The 12,500-nt window shown below is 41.8% G+C and overlaps 1 protein-coding gene across 3 annotated transcripts in view; it reads right to left on the bottom strand.

Annotated features, from left to right (window-relative positions):
* LOC123519408 (glycine receptor subunit alphaZ1-like) overlaps nt 1-12,500 on the bottom strand; it is a 580,495-nt gene that overhangs the window by 377,642 nt on the left and 190,353 nt on the right. For all 3 annotated transcript variants that reach the window (XM_045280690.1, XM_045280689.1, XM_045280691.1), the window contains exon 3: nt 2,106-2,191. In XM_045280690.1, coding sequence (XP_045136625.1) covers nt 2,106-2,191 — 86 coding nt within the window. The remainder of the gene's footprint in view (nt 1-2,105; nt 2,192-12,500) is intronic.

The following is a 12,500-nucleotide window of genomic DNA, read 5'->3' as shown; positions in this document are numbered from 1 at the left end:
CTGAGGACAAGGAAGAAGGAGAAGAGAGAGAAAAAAAATTGGATGACACCAATAAAAGCTTGTGGAAGAGGAACACAAAGGAACTCATAGGAGAAGCAAACACCATCAGACTTTCGGAAGTTTGTAGACAGTTTGTGATAAGTTGGAAGAAGTGAAAGTAAATAATAATAAGAAAAAGAAACTGAATACAATGGCAACGATGAAAGTCTGGAAGCAACAGCAAAGAAAGACAAGAAAAGGATCAAACACTGGTAACGTTATTGCTGAAGAGTCTGTTTGCAATAGATAAAAAAAAAACGGAGATTAAATATAGGAAAAAGAAAAAAGGAGAGGAAAAATATGACTTTACCAATCTGAAGAACATAAAAGAAGAATGAAAAGCAAACACCAGCGGAACTTTTGGGTCTTTACGAGGCTGCTATAAATCATACTACAAACCACCACCACCACCACCGCCACAACCACCACCACCACCACCACCACCACCACCACCTCACTCCGCGGCATGTGATTAATCCGTTTTGTCTCACTGAGGGAATCTCCGCTAAACCAATCACCTGTGAGTCCTCGTTAAGGTTATCATTAAGTCTGATCGCTGAAGGATGAAAAGGATACGAAGGATAAGTCTTTTGCTGCCGCCTTGCTGTTAGGAGGAGCAGATTGGAGAGTGAGAGAGATTACCTAAGTCTGCAGCGTCAAGAGAGAGAGAGAGAGAGAGAGAGAGAGAGAGAGAGAGAGAGTTGTTTTGTTTAAAGATGTGTTCAGGATGACTCAAGTAGATACGAGTACTTTCATTGTCTTTACTTAACTCTCTATCTTCATGCACCTCAGGATATCTATTTGTCTGCATTGAGTGACATTAGTGAAAGATCAGTTTATGTTAAAGGAAAAATTACCTGGGGTTAACTAGATAAATCAATAAATCTACCTAGATCTTCTTTAATCTATCTATTTTTATGTGTCTCTCTGGGTACTTATTTCTCAACATTTAACTACAAAAGAGAAGAGTTAGTTTTTTTTTTAAGGAAAGATGTATGAAAGTCACTCCTTGTTTCTTTAACCCCTTCAACACTGGAACACATTTTTACCTTGAAATTTGTGTAGGATTATACCATTTTATTGACATTAGCAAGAGTCTATAGAGGTCACACGATTAATGGGTACAGTCTTCACAATTTTAATCCCCTGTATGAGTTTCTGAAGCTGTATAAAATCATCAAATAGTAAGCAGAATTGATATGGAAACCCGTCACGGTACTACAGTGGTTAATCATCTCTTCGAATATTCATTCTTTTGTGTCTCTCTGAGTTGGGTGTCTGTCTGTCTCTCCCTTTAGCTGCATCAGAGAAACACCGCGTACAGAGAGATGTAACAGCGTGGGTACTTGTGACAGTTTGATACAGTTTTACGGCCATATTCAGAAACTCCTTCTCTCACCACGACAATTTTCCAAGGCCAAAGAGACAACTAACATGATAAACTCGAAATCATACCAATCCATCACCAGAACCATTAAAATGCTCTTAAAAACACGACTATCTTCAAGTAGAGCCTTTGGAAAGTAGTGATGGTGAGAGAGCAAAGCGTTTCAGAATACAGGCATTAGTAAGAAGCTGATGACCCTTCTGTATTCACCTCCAGTGTGTTTTGCGTAACCCTCATTTTCTTACGTCCCTTCAATTTGTATTTGTACTCAATTGTGTTTCTCGTTTCCCTTCAGCTTGTGTTTCCTTTCAATTGAGTTTTGCGTTTCCTCATCAATTTTTACGTCCCATAATTTTTTACGTTCTTAGTGTTTCGTGTTGCTCTCAAACTTTTGTGTCTTGTGATCTGCTGAACATTTCCTGACAAATGGTGAGTCCTGAGCAGATCAGACTACTTATAATGAATCAGAAAAAAGGCTAAAGACAATGGAATCAAATGTCTTGTTACCCCATGTCTTAAAAACTCCCAAACCAACATAAAAAATAAGTGAACAATCTAAGGTCAAAAAAGAAATAAACTTAAATTCTCAAGAGTTATTGCATAGGTTAACAGGTCTTCCCAGTACCATTCAGGTGCGCCACACAAGAAGGGTGAAGATCAGAGGGGCAGGGGTACTTACTGAGGTGGTTGGTGGGCGTGGCTCGTCTGTCGTACCCTTCCAACAGTTTGTCCAGCACCCCCAGGTAGTTCAGCTTGTCACATTCTCTGAAACGAAGGAAAATACACATCAGCACTTCCCTCTGCACTATTCTTCTGTATCTCCCTTACGACCTTCCTCCTCTTACTCCTCCTCGTCCTCTTTTTCCTCCTCCTCCTCCTCCTCCTCCTCCTCCTCCTCCTCCTCCTCCTCCTCCTCCTCCTCCTCCTCCTCCTTCTATTCGTCTTCCTCCTCCTCTACATATGCATAACCTATCACCTCCTACCATTTTTTTAGTCGATACCCTTGTTACAGACCAGTAGATCTTCAGCTATCTGTTTTGTCCATCTATTCCTCCTCCTCCTCCTCCTCCTCCTTACATATACATAACCCACACGTAACCTTCCAATCCATCCTTTTCTTATCCTCACGTCTACCTTCCAACGTGTCCCGTTTCCGCCCATCTGTTTTCCATCCTTATCATCCCTTTCATTGCTTTTTCACACCTTACACATATCCTTTCCTTCCTATTTTCACATCTATCCTCCTACTTGTCCCTTTCTTTTTTGTCGCATTCCGCTGTATACTCCCATTCAACTTTCCTTCCCCATCCTGGCCTAAAATGAATGCAGTATATCGCTAACAGCCTCGCAAGGGCCAAAAAGTCTACTACTGTTTGTTTTTTCGTTGGTGTCCTCTTGTGTATCCTTCATCCCTCTCCCTGTCCGCCACGGTTCTTGTAGCGGGGCGGGAACTTTGCCCTCTGGAGCCCAAACAGTGAAGGGGACAAGAGAGATGCCATCGAGGTGTCTTGTGGGGACCTTCCAGGAATCGATGTGTTGCGAGTGGCTCAGGAGACGGTGTGGTTGTGGAGCGATCGGGGAGAGCAATAGCAACAGCAGCAGCAGCAGCAGCAGGGACGTGGAAGGAGGGAGAGATAGAAAGTGGTCAGGGAAGGGAAATGTTAGGGGAGTCAGAGGAGGGAAAGGATGAAAGGAGGAGGTGAAGGATGAACATGCAAGAAAGTTGAGAGCTGACTGATAGAGAGGGCTAGTGAGTAAAGGAGAGAGAGAGAGAGAGAGAGAGAGAGAGAGAGAGAGAGAGAGAGAGAGAGAGAGAGAGAGAGAGAGAGAGAGAGAGAGAGAGAGAGAGAGAGAGAGAGAGAGAGAGAGAGAGAGAGAGAGAGAGAGAGAGAGAGAGAGAGAGAGAGAGAGAGAGAGAGAGAGAGAGAGAGAGAGAGAGAGAGAGAGAGAGAGAGAGAGAGAGAGAGAGAGAGAGAGAGAGAGAGATATATATTTTCATATATATATATATATATATATATATATATATATATATATATATATATATATATATATATATATATATATGTATGTATGTATGTGTGTGTGTGTGTGTGTGTGTGTGTGTGTGTGTGTGTGTGTGTGTGTGTGTGTGTGTGTGTGTGTGTGTGTGTGTGTTTCCATTCACATAAAGAATCACTCGGTAATTGTTCACGTAACAGTAATGATGATGATATTGTAAGAGGTTGCTGCTGTTGTTGTTGTTATCACTATTATCATTACATTTAATATTCTCATCATATTTTACGTGCAGTGAAATGCAGTTAACATACAAGATATTTCACAACACTGATGATAACAATGGCAGAGGGAGGGAGAGAGGGAGGGCGGGAGGGAGGACGCATTTCAGGTCCTTTCAAAACAGCAAGAAAAAAATAACACACTAGATGAATATTACAGCGGAGATAAACGCACTAATTGAACATGTTTACTGTCTAATTCATTATCTGCTACATTTACGATCATGCAGGTTAATTAATTGCAAGTGCCCTAAGCCTCTTTTCGACAGGTGTACAGGTGCAGTGTGTAAATATCAAGTATAATACTGATTCATGTTATTACCACGCTTTAAATTTTTCCTCTCTATGATGGAATACGTGTTTGTATGGGGGGGAGGGGAGTTGTGTGTGTGTGTGTGTGTGTGTGTGTGTGTGTGGATGAGTGAGTGGATAGATGGGCGGCTGCATTTATCCCATTGTATTTTTAAAGGATTAAGTCAAGCCTGTCACGTCCCGTTTTTCAGTGCCAAACTATCATATTTTCTTTTAATTGATGTATGCTCTGTGTATCTGTGTGTGTGTATCTGTTTGTGTGTACCTGTGTGTGTGTGTGTGTGTGTGTGTGTGTGTGTGTGTGTGTGTGTGTGCGGGGAGTGGGTGGTGGGCGTGAGTTTGTGGGTGTATGTTTGTCCAGACATTAATAATCCAGCATTTCTCAAGTTTGCTCCATCTCGTAAAAAGAAAGATGAGAAATACACAAATTAACTCAGCATATTCCGTCCCGTAACACCAAGAATTTAACCAGAAATCCTGAGTGGACTTTAGTTTGTGTTTGTCATAACTCAGCTCATGTAAAATAATTATCAAAGGGAATATTTCATGACACGCATTTCAGCTCTGCTCAAATCTTTACCTCCATTGATGAAAATAAATCACTCGCTGCGCCGTGAAGCTTTTAAAATGTTCAAAGATCTAAATGAAATTGCTTATGTATGAAGGAGAAAGAAATGTTGGGAGTGAGAGAGTCATACACATTTGATATGAGAGGAAAAATACTTGATGTAGTGTTGCAAAATATACTGATAGTGTTCTTTCTTCAAATGTTCGTGTTTTGTTTGCACGTGTCACTGATCATGTGTATAAACCTTCGTTGTGGAAAGACATGTGACCTATCAATACGTAAAGTTCTGCCCGTGGCTCTTTTTTTTTTTTTTTTTTTTATTTATACCATGTATGCTTTTCACAGGAATTTATGGGCTAAAGGGAATACTTTTTGTGGTACCTCCTATCTCAAAGCCCACCCGCTAGGAAACCGTTGCCCCGAGTGAGAAAGCCCAACCTACACTCGGACCGGGGACTGGATTCGAACCCATGCGCTTGGAGACCCCTCGGGCACCAAAGCGCGCATGGTTTCGCTTGCTTCCCTCTTGCCTTTCCTTCGTTCCTTCACTTCTCTTTACATGTATTTATTATTCAATCACATCCTTTTTGTCTCTATCACTTACAAAATAGTACAAGTTAATGAAAGGTTAGTAAAGGTTGATATAAGCTTGATTCAGGTCCATACTAGGCTAATGGAGGCTAATACAAGGTTAATACAGATTGATGAAGGTTAATGCCTAGTTGATATATGTTGAATTCATGTTAGTGCAAGGGTAACAGAAGGCAAATACAAGGTTGATGAAGGTTAGTAAAAGGTTGATATAGGTTAACACAAGGTTAGCACGCAGTTACCATAAGGTTAGTACAGGCTAGTACAAGGATAATACAAGGTTAGCAAAAGATTAGTGAACACAAAGATAATACCAGCTTGATACAGGTTAATGCAAGTTAATGAAATACAAAATGTTTCTAGCTAGAGATATGTTTTTAATTGACATATTTTACCGAAATGTAGTGTATAAATGCAGTTTTGATAATGCAGTGATTTATGAAAATACTAAAAAATATATATCAAGTGTAGGTAGTTTATTTTTGTACTGTTATAAATGATTACAATCTGTTCATTATAATCACGGCAAACCTGAAGCGAGAGAGAAAGAGAGAGAGAGAGAGAGAGAGAGAGAGAGAGAGAGAGAGAGAGAGAGAGAGAGAGAGAGAGAGAGAGAGAGAGAGAGAGAGAGCTGTGATATGAAAATTTTTAAAAAGCATATTTCATCACATTAAAACTATTTTTGAATGCAAACTGCTCCATCAACAAGGAACACTGGTGAGGACAAAAAAAAAAAAAGCTAGTGAAACGAAACGCGCATCGTGAATATTGAAACGGAAGAGTTTTTAGAGTTGGAATAATGACAGTATGAGGGAGTAAATGGATGTGTAGTTGATGCTAAGTGGAAACAAAAATAACGAACGGAGAGCGAGTGTTGTGCGTTCACTCTCGATACTAATTAACACAGAGCTGCCCGATGCGAGGTGACCAGGCAGGTGTGTGTTGCTTCACGGGGTTGTGTCAGGCGTGTCTTTTCTACCCAGTGTGTTTTTCCTTTTAACTTCCACTCAATGGCTAGCTGGCTAGCTGGCACACTGGTTGGATAGCTGGTACATTAGCTGATTGGCTGGCTGACTGGTTAACTAACTGGCTAGCTGACTGGCTGGTTGGCTGGTACACTGGCTAACTGGGTGGCTGGCTGGCTGGCATACTGGCTGGCTGGCTGGTTGGCTACTGTCACCTGCATGAATATTCTAGTGTGTTGCGTCTCGATTCTGTGTTGCGCTACTTTTTATTTTCTCTCGCCGATGCTTCTCTTGTGGCTTTCTCTCTCTACTGTCCTTCCTTTCTCTCTCTCTCTCTCTCTCTCTCTCTCTCTCTCTCTCTCTCTCTCTCTTGTGTCTATTTCTTACTCTTTTATGTATACTTATCCTCTTCCTCTTATGTTATTTCTTTCTTTCTGTGACTTTTAGCTGTATTTCACTCTATTGACTTACATCTGGTTTGTATTTGAGGTATGCGTCTTCCTCTGCTGTCTCTCGCTTTTCACCATTGTTTTGGGTGCATTTCTTGTATTAGACATCGAGATTGACACTTTTCCCGTACTCCCTTCTTACACTGGCTATTGGTAAGAGTAACTTTTAGGGGCTCGGGATGGTTGGCGGTATTGAAGGAGAGAGAAAGGGAGAGAGGGAGTGATGAGTGTTTTTTTGGAGAGAAGGGGATGGACACAATTGAGTCTTATAGCCGGGAATGAAGCGCGCAACATAATCACGAGTTTATTGTTTCGCTAATGTTCGGTGATATGGCAGTGATGAGCGGTGCTAACATTGTAGTCTGCTGGAGGGTTTTTGCAAAGGGAGGCGCTCTGAGTCCTCGGTGACATTTGATCCCAGTGTCACCCTCGTAACTAGTTTCTTCCTTTTTTTTTTTTTTTTTTTTTTTTTTGGTGACATTTGACACTAGTGTTACCATCAGAACTGGTTACTTTCTTATTTTTAACTCTCTCTCTCTCTCTCTCTCTCTCTCTCTCTCTCTCTCTCACGTGTGTGTGTGTGTGTGTGTGTGTGTGTGTGTGTGTGTGTGTGTGTGTGTGTGTGTGTGTGTGTGTGTGTGTGTGTGTGTGTGTGTGTGTATCTCGTTTCCTGTACAACTACGGCAACACACATACAAGTAACTTAGTAATACAATTATACTCAAACGCTCGGTGTCCTTTACCACCATCACCACCACCACCACCACTAGCACCATCACCACCACCTACAACATTAGCTAGTACTGCTTATATTGTTCTAGCTATTTCACCTTTTTTTTCTCTTAAAGTGTGTGTCTTTCTATGCTATAACTATTTCTTATACTGTGTTGCTATTACTATTGGACTACTACGACTACTACTACTATTGCTATAACTACAACAACAACAACAACAACAACAACAACAACCTTTCCTTCACAGCACAGCCTCAGAATCAGACGAGCCCCAGCTGTCACCTGTGAGTGATAAGCAATTACCTACGAGGCTGTTGACCGGGTTCCCTGTCACCCTCTTCCGCGCCCTTCCTCTCTTCCATTCACTCTGCCCTTCCTGTCTCTCTCTCTCTCTCTCTCTCTCTCTCTCTCTCTCTCTCTCTCTCTCTCTCTCTCTCTCTCTCTCGTCTTACCGCATCTATAAGTTAATTCTAGTGTGGTGGTATTCATTGACATATTTTGGCGTACTGATGCAAGAGAACGATGATGGGCATGTGTGTGTGTGTGTGTGTGTGTGTGTGTGTGTGTGTGTGTCTGTGTGTGTGTGTGTGTGTGTGTGTGTGTGTGTGTGTGTGTGTGTGTGTGTGTGTGTGTGTGTGTGTGTGTGTGTGTGTGTGTGTGTGTGTGTGTGTGTGTGTGTGTGTGTGTGTGTGTGTGTGCTTGCCTAGTCGCAGAATAATACCCATCTTACGTACAATGTCTTCCTATCTTTGGTTATCTCGTGTGTGTGTGTGTGTGTGTGTGTGTGTGTGTGTGTGTGTGTGTGTGTGTGTGTGTGTGCGCGTGTGTGCGCGCGTACTGTACCATGACACAAAAGCGCAGGTGCGGGAACCAATGAAGACTGACACGTGTGAGTTAAAACCAATATCTGACAATTTCCTAAACTCCAACTCGGGAAACTAAAAGCCTGTTGTCCCTCACTATCCATTTATCCACCTGTCCATCTATCTATCCTTTCCTTTCTCTCTACGACTCCCTCTTCGTCATTTCCTGCCCGCTTACCACACTACATATACCTGTCTATGCATTTCAAACACACACACGGAGAGACTAACAATTCAGGGCTCAAAAAACTATAAAAGCAATAAAGATAATCGATCTCAAGCCTTGTAACTTAAAAAAAAAATAGGAAAGATAAACATTCTCTTGGTTTGGACACGGCCCTTCAAACCTCCCTGGGACATTTGGAGAATTGGATCTTGGACAGTGGGGACACACAGGAGGGTCAGTGGAGAGTGGCGAGACACGAGACGGAGATGGAAATTGGGTAGGTTTGAAGAGAGACACAGAGAGAAGTGGGGGAAGACACAGTATAGCCGTTGTCTGCTGCTTCACTGTGCTCTTTACTGGAGACACTTCTGGTATGTGGAGTTTAAATAAGGAGGGAGTGTGCAAGGAAGGAAAGTATAGTAAAGGGGAGTGAGTGAGAGTGTCAGTGTGAAGGAAGGAGTGTTGAAAAGGAGTATTAAGGAGAGGAAGGTCATGTTTGATGGATGACGATGAATATTGAGAGAGAGGGAGTGTGAATGAGGAGGGAGTAGCGGAATGGATGACTGCAGACAGAGTGTGAAAGGGAAAGTTAGTGACGGGCTGTTTGATTCAAGGTCACAGTGGAAAGTTTTTATTGTTACACGCATACGCACACACACACTCTCTCTCTCTCTCTCTCTCTCTCTCTCTCTCTAGATTTATTTCTGTTATGTTGTGGTTGTCCTGGTCTCGTCACGTGCACCTCGCCACACATCTTGTCTTTTGGTATTGTTTCAAGTAATTTAGTTTAGTCCTTGCCTCGCCATGACATCGGCAGGCGGCGCGCGTTCACTGTCCAATCAGCGCTGCCACACCACACACCACACACACACACACACACACACACACACACACACACACACACACACACACACACACACACACATGGAAAAACTCTCACACGTGCACATATGTATACATGCACCTATATACATGCATAAATACATATTCATACGCACACGTTTGGCATACACACGCTGCAAAGTACTCGCTTGTGTCATCACTTTGTGCATATAAATGAAAAATCGAAGCCTCTTTACAAAAAAAAATAATAAAAAACATAAAAACTACCAATTCATTTCTACATTGATAATTTTAATATCTTAGTAATCTATGTGCTTTATTTTCTCTCCTTCAGAGAATAATAACACCTTCTTACTCCAGACATAAGATTCACGATGGTCCCTCACAGCAGCACCAGAGCACACTGCAGCTGAGTGGCCAGAATTGTGCAGCAGTAGCTTTGAGGCTCAGCACGGTGGCTCTTTGATTTAAGCCCCGCGTGTGGCGTGATGCCCGTGACAGTAATTGGACACACAAAAATATAAATGTGAGTCAGATGAGGAGACTTGGAGCCCGACCAGCACTATCAGTTGTTGTTGTTGTTGTTGTTGTTGTTGTGTGGTGGTGGTGGTGGTGGTGGTAATGGTGGTGGTGTTATTGTTGTGTTTATTCCTGTTTTTTTTTATTTTCTTTCTTCTTCTTTCTTTTTTTTTCTACTTTCTTTTTTTGTTCTTGTTCTTGTTCTTATTGTTACTATTATTATTTTTGTTATCATCATTATTATTATCAATATTACTACTACTACTACTACTACTACTACTACTACTACTACTACTACTACTACTACTACTACTACTACTACTACTACTACTACTACTGCTACTACTACTACTACTACTGCTGCTACTACTGCTGCTACTACTACTACTACTACTACTACTACTACTACTACTACTACCACTATTAATACTACTACCACTTCTATTACTGCTGTTACTACTACTACTACTACTACTACTACCACCACCACCATCATTATTGCTGCTGGCCTTGTTTTTCTTACTGTGTTATGGTTTTTCATCGAATAAGAAAGAAAAAATAGAAAGGAGAAAAGGAAAACGAAAAAAGAAATCGAGAAAAATTGAGAAATAGAAAAAAAAGTAAGAGAGTCCCGGCCATAACTAACCATGACGCGACATGAATGGCGAAACAATACAGACACGAGTCAATGGGAGCAATTTGAGGTCTTCTGGGAGGTGGAGGCGGAGGTGTTGTGCCCCTGATGGCGATGAGTTAGGTGTCATTAAGGGAGTTTGTTTCCTGAGTTAATCGACGGTCATCCCTCTGTCAGCGTGGATAGAACAGCACCCACCCATTAGCCACCCATTAGCCATCCCTTCCTCACGCCCACTTCACGCCCCACTTGATAACCACTTACCGCTGAGACTGTTCATTTATCCACCTCAGTTTTTATACTTCACTTTTTTGTCACCATTTGCTGCACAGATTTGTTTTTTTTACTTCCCCTTGCTGTTCAAAATAGTCACCAATTGTGCTCTTCACCATTAACGCGTTGATCTATTATGTCACTATTACAGTCACACACATACATTCTTTATATCACCATTACTACACACACACACACACACACACACACACCATATTACTACTACCATCAATGACACACAAATTCACCCATCATGTCATTATCCTCACCCACACACTCACACACCCATTATGTCACCACTATACACACATTCACCCATCATGTCACCACCACCACTACACACACTCACCAAGATGTCACCACTACCCAAACACTCAACTACTATATCAATCACTCGCTTCAAATCTCACCCATTATTTATAGCAACACCAATCCATGCCACCTATAATCACTCGTAACTCCTCACACCCACTCCACTTCACCCACTGACCACTCATCACCACTATCACCCTAACAGTATCCACTAACATAACTACTTCTCATCATCACTCATTCATCACCACAAGAACCACAACCAGTCATCCCATTAAACCATAAAGATGTATTCTGCATTTCCATCTTTTTACGACCTGAATTAATTTAAAAGGGAGGTTTCAAGACATTTATCCCATTCTTTTGGCTAACTCTCTCGGACCTTCTTATAGGGAACTGGCATCTAAGTGGGCATTTTTGCTTAATCGTTTTTGTTGCCTTTGGTCAGATTTCTCCTCTTAGATAAAAGAAACTGCAATCAAGAACACCTGGGTAGTGATTAATAGGCAGGGTAAGGCAGGACACTTCAAACATGCTGATGAAATGGAGGCTGATTACCGCCCAGAAAAAATAGAGAGAAGAAAAGAGAAATAGCGTTTAATTGGTAGTCTTCAGAAAGTTAGGTAGACGAGGGCTCCAATCAACAGGGCAGTTTCGTTCCAGAAGTCTCTGTTCTCTCTCGAAACAGAGCAAGGTACAGGAGTCCGGCAAGGTGAGAAATAGAGTAATGCGTTCTGTAGTGGGTCATTACAGGAACGGAATGGTATTTTGATTAGTACCCAAAGAACTCATCTACTTCTGCTACTGTCGCTGGTACTGCTTTTACTATGCCTATTACTACTACTACTACTACTACTACTACTACTACTACTACTACTACTACTACTACTACTACTACTACAATACCAACACCTCTCCTACTTCCATCATTACGACCAAATGTATCTGACCCAACCACCACCACCACCACTACCACCAATGCATTCACCCTCCTTCCTTTACCTTCCCTTACCTACCCCATCTTGAGATTCCTTCCTAAGCACTGGCCGGACGAAACCTTTAACAGCGACACTATTGCTATCTCACGGCTCTGGTTCCGATAGACTTCACAGGAGACACACAAAAAGAGGAAGGTAAAGACGATCACTAGTTGACCGCGTCCTGGAAATGTGATGACGCGAAAAGATAAGACAAGAGGAACTAGAGAGAGAGAGAGAGAGGGGGGGATACGAAAGAAGGAAGTAATGTGCGATAGGTACGGAAGAAAGGAGAAACGGAGCAGGAAATGTGAGTAAAACGAGGAGATATAATGAAAGAAGAAAATAAGAACAGAGATATAAAAGACGGTGCAGTGGAAAGTGAAGAAAGAGAGAGAGAGAGAGAGAGAGAGAGAGAGAGAGAGAGAGAGAGAGAGAGAGAGAAGAAGAAAAGTCCGAGAAACGCCTAGTACGTAAGATTAAAGGAGGCGAAATAGGAGATAAGAAAAATTAGAATGAGGTCATTTTTTTCGGTGGGAAAGAAGTGCGGAGGAAGGAAAGATAATACAACAAAAGTACTAACATAAAT

This window comes from Portunus trituberculatus, chromosome 45 (assembly GCF_017591435.1).
Source record: "Portunus trituberculatus isolate SZX2019 chromosome 45, ASM1759143v1, whole genome shotgun sequence".
Taxonomy (NCBI): domain Eukaryota; kingdom Metazoa; phylum Arthropoda; class Malacostraca; order Decapoda; family Portunidae; genus Portunus; species Portunus trituberculatus.
The sequence above is the reverse complement of the archived record's forward strand: the minus strand, read 5'-3'. Positions and strand labels throughout refer to the sequence as shown.